The sequence below is a fragment of the Gossypium raimondii genome, chromosome 11 (genome assembly GCF_025698545.1).
Source record: "Gossypium raimondii isolate GPD5lz chromosome 11, ASM2569854v1, whole genome shotgun sequence".
NCBI classification, from domain to species: Eukaryota; Viridiplantae; Streptophyta; class Magnoliopsida; order Malvales; family Malvaceae; genus Gossypium; species Gossypium raimondii.
Window position 1 is genome coordinate 60,198,079 of NC_068575.1, and position 23,246 is coordinate 60,221,324.

Here is a 23,246-nt window from a genome sequence, read left to right on the forward strand (position 1 = left end):
CAGCATTTGAGTTTCAATCATGGATGTTCCTGCATTTGGTTTTTGATTAGATCGAATCACACACATTTTCTTCAAACAGACTTTCGGGTTTGGGTTTATTTAAAGAAATTAACCCAACAAAGTCTTTCAGTTGCAAACTATATCCCATTTCAATGGACTTCACAACTACATCATCAAACGATCTGTGCTAAGATTGCTTATTGCCACCGTAAGTTTACAGATTTCTAATGTTTCTTCGTGTACTCAGCCAGATTTCCTGCTCCAAGCTCACCACTTGGGATTCTCTGACCTGGAGGGACTACACAACCGGCTTCAAGGATAGTGTGTCTCTACCAGGGAACCTTCCATAGGAATAGAACAAGTTCCAATAATGCACTCTGGTTCAATCGTGTATGATCTTAAAGAGACTGTATGCGCCAATTGATGTCTCTGCCAGAAACCCTGTTATATAGAAAGAAACAAAAACATTTTAAATAAAACACAGTCCAGATTCAAAAACAGTGTTCACATGACGATGCCAAAGAGGTACAGAAATTGACTTGACCCTGAGTGACGAGGCATGGATAAAATAAAGTTATACCTAAACAAATAAGGGTTGACTTGCAAGCAATCAAGCATGGATTGCAGGTTCCAAGAGCAAAACTAGAAAGCAATGGTAGAAAAAGAGAAGCAAAACAAGATTCAAGAATGAACCAGTTCTTAACGTACATTTACTTGTTTTTACTCGTGCCTACCATCAACTAATGCATCTAAGCAAAATAGGCAGAAAACCAAAAACATTGATGAAATAAAGAGAAAAGCACTAATGATATCCCTCTAAATGTTATCAGTTTCCATACTTCTATTCAAAGCCATTAGACCACTGCATTTCTGCTGTTCAAGGCAGGGATTCCAAGATGAGATTCAGTTCACTAGCAATGAAAAGGTTCAAAAAACGTCATGTGTAGGGCATCACATATTAAATCTGAGTAAGCATGTTCTCCCTTTTGTAATAAAAGGATTAACCACAAATGGTTGCTAAGCAACTAAAGTGATTATTGCTCACTTGCCTCGTTTATCTAGAATAAATACACTTTTCTTGGCACCAAAATTTACAGTATTAACAAATATCAAAGCTGCAGTAAAAATCAAGATATTCTTCGTGGTATGGGTATATTTTCATAATGCAAAGCATTGAATGCCCAGGTAATAGATTATCCTTCAAGCCATCAACTAATGGATCAACGTGTAAACCTCATGTGACAAATTTCACCAGAAAAATGAAGCAAATGATGGCTGTAAATCTCAAAATAAAAGCTTAATACACATTGTTCTGCATCTGAATTCATTGAATAAATTAGCTCAGTCCATATTATACAGACACCAAGAGCTCCTATGAACCAGAATTTAACGAACTACAAAATTTTGTTTCCTTGCTTATTTTTCAGCTGCATTGAAAAAAACTAAAACATAATGTACAAGTCTTAAATCAGTTGAAGCTTAAACTGGGTGGTCTAAGCTAAATTTTGATTACAAACAAGTCCCCACAAAAAAACTCCAAAAGATTAATTTTCTTTTCTTTTTTTTTGTTTAAAGATTACAAAGCACCGAAAGATTTACCAGCAGTTGAGAACCAAGCGGCGTGAATAACACAGCGTTCCTGCAAAATAGAGCAGAATCCAACGGTGTTCTTGTTGAGATCGCCGCCTAGGACGCAGCCGTCCCATACCGAGGCTCCATCGTTGACGGTTACTTGACGGCCAAGACAAATTTAGGCGCCACATAAGCGTCAGCAGCTACCTTCGGTACCCACTGGCCGAAAGGAATTATCTTCCCTTGGACCCTGTAGTCCCTCCCGATTCACTCGATCCGACGACGGCGATATAGTTTTATCCGCCTCCATCGCGAATCTCCGGGAAGAAATGACGCGGCGGTGAGCAGAGAAAGCCGAGGCCGCCACCGTTCTGGATACGCCGAGCTGACATAGATAGAGAGAGAGATCCTTATGGAAGCGACAACGGCGGGAAGAAATGCAAAAGGGCTATAAAGGAGAAAAGCCCAGCCCAAATCATATTCTTGTAGTGGGCTTTCATATGAGCCCAGAAACTATCAATAAGCCCAAAGGAAAATAGAAATTTTCAATTAAAATATTTATATTCAAATATAGTGAGGTCCTTGATAAAAATCAAATAAGTCCAAATTTTGATAGAGATAATATTTAATTTTTTAAAAAGTGTCATTTAAAATTATAAGAATTAATAATTTTAAATTTTTTATGGTTTCTTTTATTTGGAGTTGGAGTGTAAATAAAAATAATAATTTTATGTAATTTTTAAATCCTAATTTTTAATTTTATTACAATTTGAAGAATTAATATCATCCACTCCTTATGAGAAACATCAAATTTTAATGAAAATAATGTAAGAAAATATCATCATTGATTAATATTTGTTAATCATTACTTGAACGGACGGTTTAAAAGTAAAAGAAAATTCATATAAAAATACTGAATCACAATTTCTTGTATAACAGAGGTAGGCATAAATAAAGGCCATTTAAAACAAATTAAAACATAAAAGGGCAGGGCTATGATATGAGCACCGTACGTCAACTAAATATTATGCAATAATAACGCCGGTGACATCCAGATGCATATATCCGCTCATAGTGGGAGGCCTGTTTCGTTATGGAAATCTTCGTCATGAACGATCCTGCAAATGTTCCAATTAATGCAGCAAGCGGTTATTATCTAAGTGCATACGAAAAACTTGAAGCTCAACAGTAATGATCACCTTTGATGAAACATGGTGCAAGCATTTTCACCCACAAGTCCTGAGCTGATATTGCCATCTTGTAACTCTTTCAACTTAACCTCAAAATTCACACTTCATTGTAAAAACAAGCTAAATAATATACGGAAATTATCAAATAGTGATTTCTATAAAGTGCAAAATGAAAGCCTCACTCTTTTGTGGAGGCGACTGTTCTCCTCTTGCAATTGTTTGTGCTGCGTTGAACGTTGAAACACAATATATGGTTAGTTCGATTTGCTTTTCTGACAATATATTTCATCCTAAATGATTGAAGTTAAAAAAAATATGGATCATGTGTACGTGTTTCATATAGTTATACTCAAGTTTTTTCATAGATGATTCCCTCGTATGTGAATGTGTTTCGAGTTCAAAGGGTCCAAAACAGACTGATGAAGCATGTTGTAGGAACTTTCTTACCCTTCTCTTCAGCAAGGTGGCGTGATCCGAAACAATGCGTCTCTGTTTAATGCAGAAAATGGATGTTAGCTTAATACATATACATATATATATATATATATTCAGGAAAAATTAATGCTATATATGATCATGTCACTGCATGAAAAAGATCTATAAGTAGGGGTGAGCAAAATTCGATTTGACTCGAAAAATCGAAAAAAAAAATGATTTTCGAGTTAAACGAATCGAGTTATTCGAATCAACTCGAATTTGTTTTTCAAATTTCGAGTTCGAATCGAGTTGAGTTTTCGAATTCGAATAACTCGAATAATTCGAATATCAAACTATAATATTTTACATTTTTACCCCAAACTCCCAAACATTTTTACTTTTCTCTCAAAACTTTTACTCCTTCCCACTTTCCCCCAAAACTTTTACTATCCTCCCCTCCCAACCCCCCAATCTACCCAAAATTCATTTCCCACCAAAATTTTATTCTCTCATTTACTTTTTCTCAAAATTTTACTCCCAAAAACCATCAAAACCTTTTATTTTCCCCCAAAATTTTTACTCCCTCCCACTTTTCCCCTAAAACTTTTATTCCCTTCCCATTCCACCTCTCATCTACCCCAACTCCTCCCCCTCCAATTTTTTTTTAATATTTTCCCCACTATTTACTTTCCCTCAAACTTTTATTCTCCAAAACTTTTTGTTTTCCCCCTAAACTTTTACTTCTCACTCTTTACTCTCAAATAAAAAAATCAAAATTATCCAAAAAAAATCACTAAATATAAATAGTAATAATTTTATTTATATCTACTATTTATATTATTAAATTAAATTTCACATTTTATATTATTTATATTATTGAATTGTTTAGTCATATTGAATATTTATATTAAAATTAAATTATTAATTATGCCATAAAATATTCGTGTTAAAATTTTATATTGGTATCAATTTCTCATTTTATTTTTAAAATAAATTTTATTAAAAATCATATTTTACATTTAATATATTTTTAATTCCAAAATACATAGTGACAAGAATCAAGATAATTGAAACAACTAAGCAAGCAAATAAGCTAATTAGTATATAAAAAATTAATAAATAAATTATGAGGTGATGAAAGTTAATAAAAAATTTGATTAAGGTGGGCAAATTTTATTACGATGGGTGACAGTGGTTACAAGGACCCAAAATTATTTTTTAAAATTTAACTTGAACAAATATATCTGATTCGATTCGGATTTCATCTCACTCGACTCGATTCGATAAAACTTCAAATAAAGTTAGGATGATAAAATGAGATTCGAAAACTCAATTAACTCGAAAACTTTCGATTCGATTCGATCGAATGCTCACCCCTATACGCAAGTCCTTCAACCCCATTTCACTTTCCATCCTATATATAACTATTTGTACTCGATATCTGTGTCCAATATATATTTGAACACGAATATGAGATATCACGATCATTAAAATATATGAAAAAATTATAAAAATAATATATAAAAAATACATACTCATCTTCAACATTTACTCCAACATAAATAACATAGATTATATAGGTATAACCGTGTTTGAACCCTACCTTTCTGGAGCGGACACGTTCAACGCCTATTTTCAACTGGCGCTCAAGCTGTTTCAAGTCTCTCATGCCTAATGCTAAGATGTCTTCTCCAGATAAGTGCCTGCAAAAATTGAAAACATTCGGTGTACGGAAAACATGGAATATATATATATATATATTTAAGTATTGTGAGAGCAGTTGTACACACTTAAGTCTAGCTTCCAAGGTGTTTATGGATCTCTTTAACTCATCAATCTCACTTCTCCAAAACTGTGAACATGAGGAAAGTGAGAAGCTGTTTAGTTAGCACATGGTATGATCAAATTGGAATTTAAAATTGACCACCATGTCATAATATTGAAACAAATGGAAGGTTTAACCTTTGGTCTTTGCACTACATGTATAGGCTAAACATATGGTAAATTAAAGCTTGAACCCATAGGATTATCCATGTTCAGTTTTTTCTTTTAAAGAGCTGAAAAATGCTTTCATAAAACTAATCCAGAATTAAAACTTGGTCCAAGACAAAATAAAAACCCAAGAAATCAATAATTCTAAATCCGAGCCAGGATGCAATGCAAGAGCCTAAAATAAAGTTATATGCAATGGTTCCAATCCAAGCCTATCCAAAAACCTAACCACTCCTTATGTTAGAATAGGTCATCCGGTTTTCATGATTCAAACTGTAAAAAGAACAAGATAAAAGGTTAAAAAATCTTAAGCCTCTCTCTTTTTTGCTTTCGGTTTTCGTGATTCAAAGTATAAAAAACTTGGATGTCCTTCTCACTATTTTTCTCCATGACAGGTTTGATGAGCTCTCATTTTCAGAGCTTTCTCTAAACTATTTGTTACAATCCCAAATAGCCCTCAACGACTGAAATAATAAGAATTAAATAGATTTCTATGTCACTGATAATGTCAATAAACAAACTTAATGTCATTGGTTCTTAATAAGATATAAGTCATCATCTATCTTACCCCAAACTTTCCATGTTTCTTAAGCACTTAATTTCTCCAAATATATAATAATTAAAAAAAAACCTTAGATAAAATGGAGAGTATATCCATATCCAACCTTCACCTCAAATTCAAAGAATATAGCTAAAAACACCACTAAGATTTGACAGAAATAAAGTTGTCAGGACAAAATGCATGATGTGCTCTTATTTGCTATATAAGAAATGAATCTGGAAAGAAGAAATTTACAGGGAAGGGAGTATTCAATCTAATGGAGATGTATGTAGTTTGTAATTGAATAATCGTCAATATTATTCAGAAGCATTAAATACTAAAAAATAACAGGTTGATCAGAAATCATCACACAATACCTCCCTGGTTCTAAATTGGGGGTTACTTGAATCAGGCAGCCCTACTTCCCTTCTATACTTTGCAACAGTCCTATCCATGCTGCAGCAATTAATATATATATTTATATTGAGATCAAGGATAAACTATATTGAAGAAAATAACAATTGGTTTACAGCTTCATGCCATGGGTTTACATACAAGCTTCCATGAGAAAATGCATGGTGGAGCAAGGATTTTAATAGCAGTAGGAACACAATTTTACAGGTTAGAATTAAGTGAACTTGAACACAATTTTACAGGTTAGAATTAAGTGAACTTACTCATGACTTGCAAATTGGTAAACCTTTCCAGAAGAAGAGAAGATAAGCAAGGCAACTTCAGCATCACAAAGAATGGACAACTCAAAAGCTTTCTTGAGAAGCCCATTTCTTCTCTTTGAGAAGGTAACTTGCCTGTTTGTTGGGTTCTCAATTCTTTTCAACTCAACCTTGCCTCTCCCCATTTCCTTTAAAACCCAACCTAAATCAAGTAAAAACTTGCTGCATAAACTTCAATGTTTAGCCATATTTATACAAGAAAAAGAAAAAGGGAGGAAGAAAAAGAAGGACTTGATTATGAAAGATGAAGAAATGTTTCCGATTCCATGCAAGCAAGCAAGCAAAAAAAGATCAAGCTTACTATCATCCATTGGCGCATAGGTGTCGACTGTCAGGAGTACGTTGTCAATGGCTTTGTGGGTGTTTTTGAGTCAGGCAAGAACGAGACGGCTCTGGTGACACGACCGCACTACTCGATTGCCTTTCATAATTCCAAATATTTCTCTATTCCTTGTACAATGGGGTCCCTCCGACCCCACCACCACCCAAACTTAAAAGAAAAAAAAAAAGCATAAATGGGTTTTCAATAATCATTTTTTTTCTTACCAGATATCTAATTGGCTAACTGTCAAAACTTGTAACTTGAAGTTTCATTTGAATTCACTAGAATTTTACTTTTAAAACGTGGCTCCATTGAAATGGTTTATATGCAATTGGATTAAAACTTGGAATTAAATAAAAAAAATTCTATTCGGCTTATAAACTACACTATAGAGTTTTTCCATGATGTCTCGTTTCCACCCTATCTTTTACAATTAAAGCACTAATATTAAGAGAGATGAATTTGGTCAATAAAGCACATAATCAAAGAAATAAAACCTCAAAAGTGCGTATATATATGATGCATATGTAAGAACATAAACGTTTCCAAATGCTATAGTATATTATAATTGATCACAACAAAACTCCAATCAAAAGTTGACTCACAAACATGGCAGATATATGTTCTATTAATCATGTTTTGATAATAAAATTAGAAGATTAAATATAATGTTTGACCAATCATCTAATAAAACATATAGCGACGAAGAAATAAATAAAATTCGTACAAGATATACATGACGAGAAAGAGATCGAGATATGACAATTACAAATAATGTATCCATAATTCTAAATGTTCAGTGACCATGTATTTTTAATCGTGAAAAAGCCAATACGCTGGAAGACCCTTACCCTTAATTTGCTTATAGACAACTGAGATGCCGACACATGGCTGAAGAAAAATATGGTGACAAATTCAACTATAAAAATGATTTGCAAAGAGGAGAAAAAAGAAAGATAAAAAAGCAAAAGAGACTTTGTTTTTTAAAGTCCATGATAGGGTGGGGTGGCGCATATATAAACCAACAATCAGGCTACAGGGCTGGTCAGTTAGAGGTAGTGGGTGCCACTTAGCCGGTACAACAGGCAATCTATGTCGAACAATGTGGAGACTAGACAGTTTGGAGTAAACAGTCCCCTGCTAGGCATTTTCACAAACAAGGTATGAGCTAATCGACACGTATGGATCATGGTACAATCATAGATATCCAACAAGACACAAACAAGTGTCCTGTAAGACTGATTGATTGAAAACCCTATATTTAAATTGGGATTGGAGGGGTTTTTTTTTCTGGAGATCGAAAGCTGAGTAGTGAAGAAAGGTCATCATATGTCCTTTGTGACAAGAAAAGTTGAAAAATAATGAAGGTGATGTTGGAGTTTTGGGGAACTTGGTACGACAGGTGTCGAAATATATGCGGGTGATCGAAGGACCCAAACGTCACTACAGCCAGAAATCTGGTGAATCCCTCATTATGGTCTTTATTGTACAACCATTAATGTTTTGCTTTCCAAGTTTAAGGAATCTTAACATGTTCACTGTTATCGGAATACATAGTTTCTTTTTTTTTTTTTTCAATATTTGTGTTTACTATCAATAATTTAGTATTTATTTGAATATAAATTTAAATTATTATAATATCTTAATTAGTAATCAGGGTTCAAGTCCTCTTAATGTAATCCTCTCCTCAATTTGTATAAAAAACCCCTTTAAGAATAATTAATAAAATGAATGATTTGTTCTCTTAAATTCTAGAAAAATGAAGCATCGCTTTGATGTAAGCTTGCTATTTAGATGATTATGGTAGTCAGTTGTGTAGCATAGTAGACCCAAGGGTCATGGCCCTAAATTTTAAATTTATAGAATTTTAAATTAATAATGGTAAAACTACATTTTAACCCCTCAAAAAAAGATAAAAATTTCATTTAACCATTTAAAAAGTTATAAAGATATAAGTTATTAGAATGATAAAATTACATTTTACTACTATAAAATATACAATTAAATTCCAACCCTAAAAAATTCAAGCTCCGCCACTTATGGTAGTTTATCTATTTCGCAATTTTTGTATTTGAATAAAGTTAAAAGATTGAATAAAACTTAAAAATGAAAAATTCGAAGCATGCATTTATACTTTTCTAAAAGAAATAAAAATAGAAACTCAATAGATTTATACAATATTTTTAAAAAGCGACATTTAATAGATTTCAAGTTCGAACTTCATCCACAACTCTTTCCTGATCTCAGGTGATATCATTCTTTGTACTAAAAGGAAAAAGTTAAATCCCAATCTTAATTTCCATTCGAAAGTGCACCGAAATTCTCTTCTTTTTTATTTGGTTAACTTATCATTTAGTATTTAAATTTGATTTTAATATTCAAACTGGTGTCTAAATTAAGCGTATCATGTGGCCTAATTAATATTTTGCACGTATACCCTATTAAAAAGATATAAACACTTAATTGGATCAAATAAAAGCTTAGATACCAAATTAAAAATTGAAACCAAACTCAAATATTTAAGTCGGACAAAAGAAAATTCAAGTATTAAAATTTTAAAAAAAACTTTAGTATTAAAATGAACATTGAAATTAAATTAAGACAAAAATTTTGGATAACGAATTAAATATGAAAACTAAACTCAAATACTAAAAATATATATTTTATATATAAAAGAGGGTTATCTTATGAATAATGGAAGGAACGCAAACTTTACTTTGCCAATTGCGAAAGAAGTACAATTTGACAACCCATTATAAAAATACCCATTTTTATCTCTTAAGATTCAACTTCTAATGAATTTTAAAATTCAGAAAAAGAATTTATTAAATGTAATGGAAAATTACATGATATTCTTAGAAAGAAAATTTTATTCAAAATTTGAAATATCGTTGTTAGAAACAATAATTACAAACCCCTAAATGTTTGTTTGAAACGAATCAAATCCGCCAAGGTATTAATTTGGAAAAATGTATTAAACTAGTTGAATCAAGCTAAAAATCAGTTGAACTTCATCTTTATTTTTAATAATTTATTTAATTAAATCGATTAAACTAATTAAACCCATAAACTAATACATTGACCCGAAACTTTCAATGAAGCTTTTTGAGGAAGGCTAAACCTAATCATTTGAGGTGGCTCGAACTATTGGATCCTGTAAACTTCCAAGCCCAACCAAGTTGATATTTGTCGTTTATTTTATTATGATCTATTTATTTTTCTTTTCCTTTATGTTAATTTTAAATCCTAATTTGCCTTGAAAACAATGGCTGTAAATAAATGAAAATTTGCAGTTTTGATTCGATTCGGACCTTGTCAATTACATGGTTTCATTTCATCTTACAGATAGAACAAAAGAGCAAAAAATCCCAAACAGTACTACAGCTGAAGCAAAAGAAAAAAAACACAACATAAAAGGAAAGAAGCCATTAAAGAGAGAAACAAAGATCACTGAGAAGCATAGATATGAACTCCAATGGCAATACAAAAGATAGTAATGAGACCAAAGTAGATAATAGCGTGGACAACAATGGAAGCTCCACTGGTATGCATGTTCCCAAACTCAACAATCTTGTTCCTACCAGGTATTTGAAACAACAGTCCAGGACAAAGCAATACGAACAGCACTGTCGCTACTAAGACCGGACCCCAATCTGCCATTTGCTGCCGCTGCCTTTGTCTCTCTCTCTTTTTTTTTCCCCAGAAGGAAAACAAAAAAGTAAAGAAAATGGGGGGAGAAGGGGAAGAAAAAAATGCAAGTGTGGGAATAGCGAGTAATGGAGATGGGGATTGGGGGATAGAATAGAAGACGACGAAATGCGACAGTTTTTGCATCCATTTAGGATCCTTCTCGGATGTCGTGGCCACGTGACACGACAAGCGAGACATCACGTGAGCGGCCTCCGCTGTTTGTTTTTCTGATTTTCCAACGGCTGGGATTGTCTTGGGGTACTCGAAATTATTGTAGTTGGTAAAATTTGACGTTTTGGTTTTCGATTGATTGTAGTTCTAAATGATGAAATTTGTATTATTTGTAATTTATATTCTACTTATAGTTTTATTTGTAAATACTTCAAAGAAAAGTACAGAGTAAACAGTCAATTTATTTTATTTCAGTTAACACCGTAATTGTATTCATCAAACATCAATTAGAGTTGTTGTCGAGTCACTTCATCCAATCCGGCTCAAAGGCCTGTTTGAAATATAGAACGATTTGAATAAAAATATAAGCTTGAAATATAAGTTTGGAAAAAAAAAACAAGATCTATTTTCTAAATAGATCAGGCCTTGAGTAGATTTGTTCATGGGTTGGGCCACCCGGCCCAAAGGCCCGTTCGAAATGTGAGAGGGTTTGTGCAAAAATATAGGCCCAAAAAATGGGTTTTGACAAAAAAATAAGGTCCATTTAAAAGATGGGCAAAGCCTTGGGTAAGGCATTTTTGGCTCGGGTCCTGCCCGAATTCACTAAAGGATAATTTTTTTTTAATATTATTTTCTTATTGTTTTCTCCCTATTTTGCTACCATTTTACTATTATGTTGCTACTATTTTGTTGTTATTGTTTGGATATTGTATAAAACTTATTTTATTGTTAATTTTGTTATTATTTTAAAGAAATTTGTTAAATTTGTTATTATTTTAGAGGCATTTGCATATTAAGTTGCATCTATCTTAGTGTTATTTAAGTATACATATTTTTTAAAATTTATTTTCAATTTGTTGGGAAATATTTATTTTGATGTTTTTAGTATTTTTGATATATTATATATATATTTTAAAATTATATAAAAAATAATATAAAAATTAATATGGGCGGGCCTGGGTTTTAACATTTTTATTTGGGTAGGGATTGGGCAAAAATTTAGGCCTATTTTTCAGACCAGACCCGAGCCTAGCAATCAGGCCTACTTTTTTAGTTGAGCCCGACTCAAACCCGGCCAGGCCCATGCACACCTCTAGCCTCGATTAAGTTTTTTTGGCTCGGGCTTGACCCAGATACTTGTCTAGAACATTTATTTTATTGTTAATTTTGCTACTATTTTAGTTGCAACTATCTTAGTATAAAGACCTTTTAATGTATTTTCAATTTGTTAGGAAACATTTATTTTATAATTTTTAGTGTATTTGATATATTATATATTTTTAAATTGCTTTATATAATAAAATAGTTTTTTTAAAAATTTAATACGGTTCAGGCCCGAATTTAGCATCTGCAATCTAAGTCAAGCTTGGACAAAAATTTAGGCCAATTTTTCGGGCCAGATTCAAGCCTATCAATCGAACCTAAAATTTTATTAAAATTTGGCTCACAACTCTAATTAAAATAACAAATAATCAAAATGATTGGAATTAATCAACCCAATATAAACATCAAAATGCAGAATTGATAATAAAATGTGATATTAGTACATCAAATCGTACACAAATAAGCAAAACACAAAAAGAATAAAAATACACATAGAAAGTTGTTAATGCAATCTATATTGTAAGGTAATAGTCAGATCTATCTATTCATTAGATAATTACAAGTACAGAAGTTGTAATAATTTGTATAATTAGATAGTGTTTCATCTCTTCTTAAAACTCTTATTTTTTTATTTGTAATTTTAATAATTCGTTAGCCTAATATTTTTTAAAATTTATAATTATTATTGAAAAGACATTGGCCATCAATACCAATAATTGACTCTCAACTTTCAAGTTTAGCATGGATAATGAGATGATTTCTATTAGAAAGATGAACATAGGCACCTTTGGATGAATAATGTATAAATTTCGATTACTAAAATGATAACTTTTACAAAATGAACAAAAAAGAAAGTCAAAAAAACAACATAATTTGTAGTTTTGTTTCGACTAAGTTCAGAAGATAAAGAAGATAAACGAACTCGAACAATAAATTGAAACACAATCAAACTATATATGTATATATATATATATATATATAAAAGAATAAGAAGAAAATAATGTCAAAACAATAAAGGAGGTTAGCCAGCGTAGATGCGGATGCCCAGGGCCAAAATGAGGATAGTGAAGAGACCAAAGAAGAGGAGAGTGTGGATCACAATGGCTTTGCCATTTGTTTGGAAGTTACCAAATTCAACAGTTCGGTTGTTCCCTGGAAGCTGGAAGAGAAGGCCAGGGGACAGCAGTATGAACAGCATATAGCCTACAAGAACGGGCGCCCAATCCACCATTGCTTTAGTACCTTCTAGCTGATGTCAATTTTTGCTGCAATGCAACCTCTCTCAGTTAAAACAACAAACACAAGAAATGCTTTCCAGCAATGCAATGGAACATCAATACAAGCCTATAAATATATTTGGTATGTAAAAGTGACAAAGGACCCGTTTAGATTACTTGTATTCGGATATAATTATGGGTATAATTTTTAAAATAAGTATTTGGCACTCACTTTATAAATTATATTAGCTATATACTTTTTTTGGCTTTGGAATTGGGATACTTTTGAGTATAGAAACAGTAGAAAGAGCCAAGTTTCAATCAGATGAGAGAAATGATAAATTCTTTTCTTACAATGAAAGCATCAAAATATGGGATCGAATACCATGAATATTTGAGTTTGGGGATCTTTCATTTGAAGTGAAAATTGTTAAGCAAAGGTGCCTTTCTTCGGTACAAAGACATGCCAATGGTGACAAAAGAAAGTAATCCAATTGGGTTAAGCATCTCTCCAGCATCCGTCCAATGAACTGATTAAATCCATTGTTGTCAGTGCTGTATTAGTGAGTGTATTTATTTGAATTGTATTAAAATAGTTTATCTTACTAGAATTGCTCATAGGTCGGATTGTTTATCTAGGTTTAAAAGTTCATTTAAAAAAAATAAAAGAATCTAAACAAATTTATAAGGTCCAAAAAGTAAGTTTGAGTAAAATTTTAAGGCCCGTTTTTTATATGAGACTACCTTTAGACAAGATTTTTTCGTTTGACCCGAATATGTTATGTTATAAAAGATATTTGTATTAATTATATATGTTAAATAATAAATATATTTATATTAAATCACTAATTAAATAACAATTAAATTCATTATCCAAAACCTAAAATAACTTATCCAACTAAATAACCCAACCCAAAATATAAAATTTTAAAATTTATATTTAATACAATAAAATATTCATTATATTTATGGTAGTGTTTTTTTAATATAAATATTTTTAAATGTCTTTTTAATGTGTTAGAGAACATTAATTTTATTAGTGCATTTAGTGTATTTTATTTTTAAATAAAAAACTAATCTAAAAAAAAAATCAAATATGGGCAGGCCGGGTCAGGCCTGGGTTTATCTTTCTTAAATTAGGTCGGGATTGGGCAAAAAGTAAGCCCATTTTTTAGGTCAGGGTTTGGCTCAGGCTTAGAAATTAATCTATATACCTTGCATGAGCCCAGCCTAACCCATTAGCACCTCTATGTTGGACCGGTTGAGGTATAGATCTGGAGAAAGGCTTTGAACTGGTTAAGCTAGGAATCGATACGGATTGGTTTAACCGGGCTAAAAAATCGGTTGAATTAGCAGTTAAATTAATTTTCAATTTTTTTATTAATTTTTAATGATTTATTTACTCGAACAATCTAGATCGGTCAAATAAATTGGGCTGGTGAACTGACCGATTCGACCACCGATCTAGTTTTGAAAAGCTTGTCTATTGTTTTTATTTTGATATATTACTTCAAATTAATTTATGTTTTTAATATTTTTCCCATGTATATTTATCGTCTATTTTTAAATTTTTAAAATAAACTACACACATTGTACTCCTATCAAAAGAAATTCAAGATTAAACTTGCTTAGAAGGATAATCTAAAAAATTTGGTTTAAAATATCAAAATTTCACATCAGCTAGTATGGGCCGATAAGCAATGGTACAAGTTGACATTAATTAAAATGGATCGAAGTGCATAAGAGTGCTTGGAACGTACCAAAATTTTAATCAAAACAAAATATAGATTATTTGATACCGGTTTAAAATCAAAATAATACATATCAACCAGTATTGGAATACACTTTAAATTTTGATTTTAAGCCAGTATCAAATAGTAAGTTAGATTTATTTTAGTTTGTTTTGATGAAATTAATTATATTAATTATGTCAAATTCATTTATCTTACCTAATCTATGGAAATATTTTCAAATTTCAAACGCCTATAAACAAAATTTAAATAGATGTTAATTTTGTGTACAATCAACTTTCTTTATAACAATTACTTTCTATACTAACATTTTATTATATAACTAAATTTACTATGCATTTGATTTTTATATTCTATTTTTACCTTCCGTAACAACTTTTTATCTATAACAACAACTATAAAGTATGGAATACACTTTTGTTTTTCTTAAAATTTAGTAAATTTAATTTTACTCCTAAGTGAATAATAATAAATTTTAGTTATGATATTATTTCAATAAAATGTTTAATTTTCATATAAAACATGTTAATCATATTTTATAAAATGTAAATAATTTTAATAAATCGAATTACATTTACAAATTCCATTAAAGATACAATCTAAATCTTATTAATTAATAATATTATTGTAATTTATTTTAATTTAAAATTTTAAAAACTCAAACAAAATCTAGATCTCAAACGTTGTTATAGGTGTCTCAAATGCTATTCTAAGCGAATAAGAGTCACCTCTTTATAACATCAAAAATTTTGACATACAAGCAAATTGTTATAAAGAGATTGATTATATAGAGTTTCATTAGTTCATTTAAAATTGAAATTTCAAGTGTTGAAATTAATAGGGATTAAAATTGAATTATAAAAATTATTTGGTCTGTTGTTGAAAATTATTTGTTAAATTTAATATTAAAATTTGAAATCTTGATTTTTATCTTTTTACTATTAAATTTATCTTGAATATAAAAATATGTTGTGAAAGTTAAAAGGTTAAATATAAAAAATATCATAAAACTAAAAATAATTAATTTAGGCTTAATATATAATTTGGTACTAAGATTGATATTTTATGTGGTACATGTATTATTTTTGGTCTAATGTGGTATTTTATCTGACAAAAGTTAAATATTTTGATAAGGTAACAAATTTACTTTTTAGTGTTTAATTGATTAGAGTTAATTTGATGAAAATTCATAATTAACACTAAAAAGTCAATACTATTACCTTTAGTATCAAAATATATAATTTTATCAAATTACAGGTATTGAAATGTACTAAAAACAATATAAATACCATATTAAAAAAACGTGAAACTCAAAATTAAATAATATATTAAGCCATTAATTTAAATGATCGTGAATTGATTTGTAATAATAGAGTTATTATTAGGTACATTGTCAATGAAAAAATTCCGCAATTATGGGTAAGGTAATTATATGTGTGCATTTATTTATTGATTAGATTTTAAATATAATTCAATAGACACTGGTCATAATCTAACCTTTGCTTTTTTTTTCTTTATCAAATATTAACCTTAATAGACAAAGTAAAATATATATATATATATATATGATATAATAGCTAATTTGGTTATTAGTGTAATAATAACCTGCTAGTCTGTAATCTGTATGGTATTACCGTCATTAACTTTTGTTACTGCTACGTAGTACGCTTTAAGTGCTGTAATTATATTCGCAAATTCGTGAAAAAAAATTTGAAGGGCAAATTCGCGAAAATTTGAAACCTCACAAAATCCCGTCAAATTTGATCAATTTCAGTTTAACAATAGCCTACGTGGAAGAATCTGTTTGGCTCTCTTTCCCCCCAAATTTCAAACCATTCCCATTTCTTAGGGTTTTCGTGGCTCTGTTCTCTCTTCTATCTCCACTTTCCGGTCGGTAAAATTTCCGGCGAGTTTTTTCCCAAAAGGATTTCCGACCGACGATTATTCCATTTTCATCGTCAAACTCACGAAACTCGAAGAACTTCCCCGCTCTTTTTTGAAGCCAAGAGTCTTCAGTTTGTTATTATTATTATTACTTCATTTTCCCTCTTCACCTCTGCTCAATTTGTTTATAATCAAAACTAGAGCTGCAATTTTGATAGGTTTTAGCGTTTTAATTGGAATCCCCTGTTTCGACGTAGAAATCAAATAAGTTTCTAATTTTGGTAAGTGGTTAATTAATTACTTAAAAAAAAGTTTGTTTCTATTCGTTTTTCTTTCATATGTTACGAACTGGAAACGCTATGCATTTGGCAGGTATTAGCGATGAAAAGTCAAAGCGGTTCGTCGAGGCGAAGTTTGTCAATTGTAAGTGTGTCATCAGGGAGGAAAAAAATGTTGGAGAATGGAGGTTCCGACTCTTTCCGAAAACTCGTACCATCTTCCCATTCTATGTAAGTTTTTTTTTTTTTTTTTTCCATTTCGAATCTTGTGCTTCATTTATCCTTACGAAAAGTAATAGTTGAACTGAATTTCGACGAATTGTTGAAGCTTTTGATAAGGAAAATTTTAGGTTATGAGGTGTGAAAGGCACAGTTTAGTTTGTTGGAGTTTTGAGAAAAGGGATTATTGAATTTGAGTGGATTGAAGGAGGACTGTAAATCATTTAAAATATATTCTTCTAGTAGTTTTTTAAGGGATCTTTACTTTAATTGCTACTGCTTGCATAATCTTTAAATATTTCGAGGAGTACCTGGTTGGAAAATTTGTGGGTCGCTTCTGGTTCTGGATGATACTATACTAGTGTTTCCGGAGTTTATTCTTTTCTAACGTGAGGTTAGCTCTAGAATATTACCTCGAAAGCCTGAATTGTATGCATATTTTAGGAGGCTGTCTTTTGCAAAGGAGGAGGGTATGGACTGTGGAGTGGTATACTAAGTAGGGTTTGAGCTAAAAAAACTTGAGCAACTATGATCTTCTTTTTCCTCTTTACCTTGTATGTTTTGTTTATGTTGCTTGGCAATACATCCTAAATAGGAGCATTCAATATTTCCCTACTTTTTGGAGGTTCATACTCTTATCTTGATAAGGATGTGCACACTTTGAGGTTTAGGATATGTGTCTAACACAAGTACTTTGGCAAAGTTGAAAGGGTTGGAGCAATATGTTTCTCTTCTAGTTCTGCTTCTTTAAACGCAAACCTTCCTTTCTTTGCTTTGAAATATGTTTGAACTCTTTATTTTGAAATTTTAATTCTACAAGAGTAGAAGCTACAAATGAGTAGCAACTTGCAAAAACAGTGGACATGTAATTTTTTTCTGTTAGTCTTGTTCATTGATGAAAATATTTGGAAATTCATGTTTTAAATGTATACATTCTGTCAAATTATTGATGAAAGTTGGTACAGATCTAACTAATATAAAATATTATCTTCAAAGAAGTAGTAATGGAACTTTTTGTTTCAAATTGCATGTTGAAAGGTCACTTTCTGGAGAACGTACTGTGAAGAGGTTGCGGCTGTCAAAGGCTTTGACAGTACCTGATAGTACAAGCATTTATGAGGCTTGCCGTAGGATGGCTGCTCGTAAGGTTGATGCTTTACTGCTTACTGACTCTAATGCATTACTTTGCGGAATCCTCACAGACAAGGTTTGACTTATATCCTTGTGGACTATAACAAATTCCTTTACACCTAAATCTTCAAACAATTTGAGGCAGCTACAAGATTTAATTTCTTTACTCGAATAGAATATCTTAAACCATTCTACCTAAGGAGGTTGACAAGTGGCCTTTGCCAATCGATAACTATGACATCTCTTATTTATGGAGTTTTTATTTTTTAATGTCTGAAGGACATAACGGCAAGAGTGATTGCTCGGGAGCTTAATTTGGAGACACCCGTTTCCAAAGTGATGACCAAGAACCCTGTATTTGTTCTTTCTGACTCTCTTGCGGTGGAGGCGCTCCAGAAGATGGTGCAAGGTTGGCCTTTTTTGATGAGCAACCACCTTTATGTGATACATTTTCTCATCTCTTACCATCTAATGTTCTTATTTTATTATAAACAGGAAAATTTAGACACTTGCCTGTTGTACAGAATGGTGAAGTTATTGCCTTACTCGATATAGCTAAGTGCTTGTACGATGCTATTGCTCGAATGGAAAGGGCAGCTGAAAAGGGAAAAGCCATTGTTGCAGCTGTTGAGGGTGTAGAAAAAAATTGGGGAACTTCTATATCTGGTTAGCGGATAATGTTTTCTTTTGTCTTTGATGGAGTAGCTTTTGTGCTTTTTTTGCTTTTGGTCATTAGGTATTCATATAGTGTTTTTAGTTTTGCTATCAGCAAACGAGTTTAAATCTGTGCAATCTTTTGGATGATATGCAGGTCAGAATACATTCATTGAGACACTTCGTGAGCGTATGTTCAGGCCGTCACTGTCTACAATTATCACAGACAATCCAAAGTAGGTAATACATATATATATATATATATATATATATTTGGTCCTTTATTCAGTATCTGTTAATGATATTCTGTTCACACTTCATACTATGAGTAGCATTGGTTAACATGACGCCTATCTGTCAGGATTGTAACAGTTTCACCTGATGACACAGTTTTAGCGGCTGCAAAAAAGATGCTTGAATCTCAATTAAGCTCTGCAGTTGTGACAGTTGATAACAAACCACAAGGAATTTTAACGTGAGTATTTTAAATCAAATTGCAATTCACCATTGTTTGTTATGTGGCCAAGGGAGGGAAGTAAGGAGTATCATAATCTGTTTTTATTACGAATAATTGTTATTGTGTCATTGGCATATATTGTTAGTTATGCCTTTGAGTTTCTGACAGTTCAAAGGATATATTGATGCGGGTAATAACACAAAATCTTCCTCCAGAGACTACCCCAGTTGAGAAGGTAAATTTTTCCTTGATCTTGTTTTATGTTCTTATGTCAGCAGCATTTTATCCTTATGACTTGACCTTATACGCTTTAGTAGCAGCTTATCAATTCTTCGCATTCTTGAGTTATAGTCATTTTGCCCTTAATGTGATGCATAGGTCATGACTCCTAACCCAGAATGTGCAACAGTTGACACATCAATTGTTGATGCTTTGCATCAGATGCATGTTGGGAAATTTTTACACCTTCCTGTGCTAAATAGAGGTGATATGAGTTACTACCTTCCAAAGAATATATTGTTGCATGTAGATCAAACTACTTCTTAATAATATTCTATGGTTGTATGCAGATGGAGAGATTGTTGCTATTGTTGATGTAATCCACATAACTCATGCCGCTATCGCCACCGTAAGTCAAGTCAATATCTTTCAAGGTTATGATGTTCTTGAAGTAATCTTACAGGATAAATGCTGTAGTGTATGAATATTTATTCCAAAGCACTTAACAAACTTGTTTAAATATTTTTGTAAATGGATTTGAAAATTCTGAGAAGAATATAATTATTTTTTTCTTCTGCTTGGCGAAATGGTCTTATTATTTTCTTCAATAACCAGGTTGGGAGCACTTCTGGAATCAATAATGAGGCTACCACAACAATGATGCAAAGGTTTTGGGATTCTGCAATTGCCTTACCACCCAATGAAGATGATGATGAGGCTCGAAGGTTTCCTATATTGATGTTTCTCTGATTATATAGTTGTGATTTTTGCTGTTTCTGTTTACTAACTTATTGATATGATGATGTTTCAGTGAAAGTTCTTTGAAGCTGGCTTCTGAGACAGGGAGATGTCTTCCCTATCCTTCATCCTATTTGCCAAATACGTTCGGTTTCAAAATACAAGATAGAAGGGGTCGAATGCATAGATTTATTTGTGGTATGCTACTGTTTCAGCTCTTCCGTGAAATATGGTACTTTATTTTGCATGCTGCACAGGTGCAAATCTTTTGTTGTCTATTAACTTGTAAAATTTCTGCAGCCTAACCAAAACTTGACAAGTTCACCTATAAATGAACTAGCTCTAAGATTTGATCATTCGATCTGTTTTTTTTGGTCCAAGTTCTAATCATATGTTTAATATCTATGTGTGATTCACATGTGGTTAGTGGTGCTTCATCGAGATCATTATTCTTGTGGACATGCAGGCCTTTTTCCACATTTTTTGAGCATTATGTTCAGTAGATATTATAGGAGGGTTCTAATTCTTCATCAACACCCTTCATGTTTTCCTATTATTAGGTCCAGAAAAATTGTATTTTAATGGGCATTTTGCTTATTGCTCCGCAATACAGATACACGAAGTATGACAGATGTAATAACTGCTATCCTTCAGAGGCTGGAGGATGACATAGACAGGAACAGGGTGCCTCAAATTTTGGTAGGCATTTAGGAATAAAGATTTATTAGTTTCTGACGAAGATGAAGATGATGGGTATCTAACATATATCTTATGCTAATTGGCCGGCATGTTATGCAGTATGAAGATGAAGACCATGACAAAGTTGTACTGGCATCAGACAGTGATCTTGCAGCAGCTGTGGAGCATGCAAAATTGCTTGGTTGGAAGGTATATAACTGAACTGTCTTTTTATGGATAGAGCATTACAGTAGAATTCGCCGTTACTCTCAAATGATAATGTACGTATGTATGATTACGATTTGACACTTCAAATTGGATTGGAAACACTTTGAGAGTTCTGTAATATGAATTTGCAGGGTTTGAAATTGCATCTAGATTATTCAGGAAAACAAAATCGACGAAGGGGTTCAGGTTCTGGAAGTTTGGATTATGCTCAATCAGATGCATGGGCTGCTGCATACAGTGCGGTTGCAGCCGGGGCTGCAGTTGTTGCTGGGCTGAGCTTATTAGCATACTTGAGAAAAGCCGGTAATTAGCACTGTTGAAAAAAAGAAAAATCCTCATTTATAAATTACTGAAAGGTCAACTTGGCTTTGAGGCATTTCTTGTGCTAGATTTCTCCCCTGATTTATTAGGTCAACACTCTCATTGGCATGGAAATGAAGAAATTCATTTGTTCTTTTTTTCATTGCTTTGTGGGTTGCTTCTTCTTTGCTACCTGCATAGCAAACAATTTGAACTAAACTGTGGTTGTCTCCATTGTTTATCACTGAGTTTTTTTGCAACTTATTTAAGGGTTAAAGGGTGGAATAATCACGTTGTATAAACAAAATAAATTGTAGCATTTCATGAAATGTAGTTTCTGATTTTCGAGAAACAGCTCCCAACTTTGTTGTTGTAACTTCTTTTTGTTCTTTTTAAGTTTAATCCAAATTTTTATCATACCTATGTCCAAATCCGCTTATCATATTACTATCTACGTTGTCTGTTGAATAGATGAATTTGATAAATATATGCATTTTACAAAGTAAAATATATTATTGATTTCAATTTGGATATCGAATTCCGTTATTTGCAAAAATAAAATAAATTTAAATACCTAAAATTATTATTTTAAAATTAAAATAGATGTGAAATAAAAAAAATTAAATATTTGAATATATTATCTAGAAAAGTAAAATGAATTCTATATTAAAACCCTGGGTTCGCTTTAAATTCAATGCAAATTATAAAAATGATGGAAATAAAATATTATGTAAATTCTGAATATTTGAATCCGCGTGCTTCTCTGTGACATAAACTGTCCCAAAGCCTAAAATGCCCAATTCTTCTAAGTTGTCGGCTGGTGGTTGGCTTGGCTCTGAAAAGCCTGATTTTGGGTATGTGGTTGAATATATATATATATATATATAATGTATTAAGCATTTAATTGATATCACGACACAATTGGATATTAACTTAATTAAATAAAGATAAAAATAAAATAAATTGTAAATATATATTTAAATTTAAAATATAATTTATTATTAATATTAAATTTTAAAAATATATTTATTACGTAATTTTCTTTTCACGTGCCATAATCTTGTACATATATGTATACATAAACAGTTCCCTCAAGTCGTTTTCTTGGGAAAGAAGACCAAGAACAATATACAGTGATTCCCAGGTTCCCGATTCTCTAAGCGAAGTATCGAAGAACAGAGCATAATTTATGGAGGACAAGATTCGTCTTTGCTTTGCTTTAGCCTTTGAGATCGCCATCAAAACGTGTTTACCTTTGTAAAAAAAAAAACAACAACAAATTTCATTATGGTCCATTATAATAAATATTATCGCTATTTATATATTTCTCATAAATTAATTTAAACAAAAATATTTTTATTAAAACAGTAATTCACAGTGATTAGAAGGAAAATTATTCGATGAAATTTTGTATGAGTAGAATTTAGAAGTTGATAAATATAGTATTTACCGCTTAATAAAAAGAATTTTAAATATTAAAAAAATAAGTAACAGTATTACTTGCTTGTGATAAAATCTATAATTAGATGGAATATGGGTTACATAAAATCTGAAATTAATCCACAGCAAAGCATGGTTGGAAGATTATAAAATGCATCACGTGCATTACATTTACTCTGTTCTAAACCCTGATTAAATTAATAGTACCCACCGAAACTTGGCCCATTATTTCGTGTTCTGTTAGTGGAAGAAAAAAGTTGAAGTCTTTGTCCCATCTACTCTACTTTTCGTAATCAATTTGGACTAAATTAAAGTAAGT

The 23,246-nt window shown here is 31.6% G+C and overlaps 4 protein-coding genes across 7 annotated transcripts; 1 reads left to right on the forward strand and 3 right to left on the reverse strand.

Moving 5' to 3' along the window:
• Window positions 1-5: 5 nt before the first annotated feature.
• Window positions 6-6,863, reverse strand: LOC105802115 (MADS-box transcription factor 6). 4 transcript variants are annotated; one of them, XM_012633574.2, is made up of 11 exons: window positions 6,748-6,863; window positions 6,390-6,588; window positions 6,090-6,168; window positions 4,970-5,031; window positions 4,783-4,882; window positions 3,210-3,251; window positions 2,945-2,986; window positions 2,772-2,845; window positions 2,586-2,690; window positions 1,600-1,957; window positions 6-441 (listed from the first exon to the last, which is right to left on the reverse strand). In XM_012633574.2, the coding sequence occupies exons 1-9, from the start codon at window positions 6,755-6,757 to the stop codon at window positions 2,642-2,644; spliced, it is 657 nt and encodes a 218-aa protein (XP_012489028.1). In that variant the 5' UTR covers window positions 6,758-6,863; the 3' UTR covers window positions 6-441; window positions 1,600-1,957; window positions 2,586-2,641. The 4 variants fall into 4 exon arrangements, with proteins under 4 accessions (XP_012489028.1, XP_012489026.1, XP_052480401.1 ...); XM_012633572.2 differs by having other exon boundaries at window positions 2,772-2,851; XM_052624441.1 differs by lacking the exons at window positions 6-441; window positions 1,600-1,957 and having other exon boundaries at window positions 2,622-2,690; window positions 2,772-2,864.
• Window positions 6,864-10,044: 3,181 nt separating this feature from the next.
• On the reverse strand, window positions 10,045-10,579 carry LOC105802118 (uncharacterized). The gene has a single exon (XM_012633580.2). The coding sequence runs from the start codon at window positions 10,426-10,428 to the stop codon at window positions 10,216-10,218; it is 213 nt and encodes a 70-aa protein (XP_012489034.1). The 5' UTR covers window positions 10,429-10,579; the 3' UTR covers window positions 10,045-10,215.
• Window positions 10,580-12,525: 1,946 nt separating this feature from the next.
• LOC105802120 (uncharacterized) lies at window positions 12,526-13,094 on the reverse strand. The gene has a single exon (XM_012633582.2). The coding sequence runs from the start codon at window positions 12,962-12,964 to the stop codon at window positions 12,755-12,757; it is 210 nt and encodes a 69-aa protein (XP_012489036.1). The 5' UTR covers window positions 12,965-13,094; the 3' UTR covers window positions 12,526-12,754.
• Window positions 13,095-16,477: 3,383 nt separating this feature from the next.
• LOC105802111 (CBS domain-containing protein CBSCBSPB5) lies at window positions 16,478-21,904 on the forward strand. The gene is made up of 15 exons (XM_012633566.2): window positions 16,478-16,866; window positions 16,958-17,094; window positions 18,121-18,289; window positions 18,493-18,622; window positions 18,709-18,879; window positions 19,025-19,103; window positions 19,229-19,342; window positions 19,493-19,559; window positions 19,703-19,808; window positions 19,894-19,952; window positions 20,159-20,268; window positions 20,355-20,479; window positions 20,895-20,980; window positions 21,080-21,169; window positions 21,319-21,904. Exons 2-15 carry the CDS (start codon window positions 16,967-16,969, stop codon window positions 21,496-21,498), a joined length of 1,614 nt encoding a protein of 537 aa, XP_012489020.1. The 5' UTR covers window positions 16,478-16,866; window positions 16,958-16,966; the 3' UTR covers window positions 21,499-21,904.
• The last annotated feature ends 1,342 nt before the right edge of the window (window positions 21,905-23,246 follow it).

What these genes read in the sequence shown, in the direction of transcription:
- LOC105802115 (XM_012633572.2), bottom strand. An exon ending in CCACCTTGCTGAAGAGAAGG is followed by an intron (nt 2,987 to 3,209) that starts GTAAGAAAGTTC and finishes CGTTCAACGCAG; the next exon opens with CACAAACAATTGCAAGAGGA. An exon ending in TGCACCATGTTTCATCAAAG is followed by an intron (nt 2,691 to 2,771) that starts GTGATCATTACT and finishes GAACATTTGCAG; the next exon opens with GATCGTTCATGACGAAGATT.
- LOC105802118 (XM_012633580.2), bottom strand. Translation starts at nt 10,428, where the DNA reads ATGGCAGATTGGGGTCCGGTCTTAGTAGCGACAGTGCTGTTCGTATTG.
- LOC105802120 (XM_012633582.2), bottom strand. Translation starts at nt 12,964, where the DNA reads ATGGTGGATTGGGCGCCCGTTCTTGTAGGCTATATGCTGTTCATACTG.
- LOC105802111 (XM_012633566.2), top strand. Translation starts at nt 16,967, where the DNA reads ATGAAAAGTCAAAGCGGTTCGTCGAGGCGAAGTTTGTCAATTGTAAGT. An exon ending in GTACCATCTTCCCATTCTAT is followed by an intron (nt 17,095 to 18,120) that starts GTAAGTTTTTTT and finishes GCATGTTGAAAG; the next exon opens with GTCACTTTCTGGAGAACGTA. An exon ending in AGACTACCCCAGTTGAGAAG is followed by an intron (nt 19,560 to 19,702) that starts GTAAATTTTTCC and finishes TGTGATGCATAG; the next exon opens with GTCATGACTCCTAACCCAGA.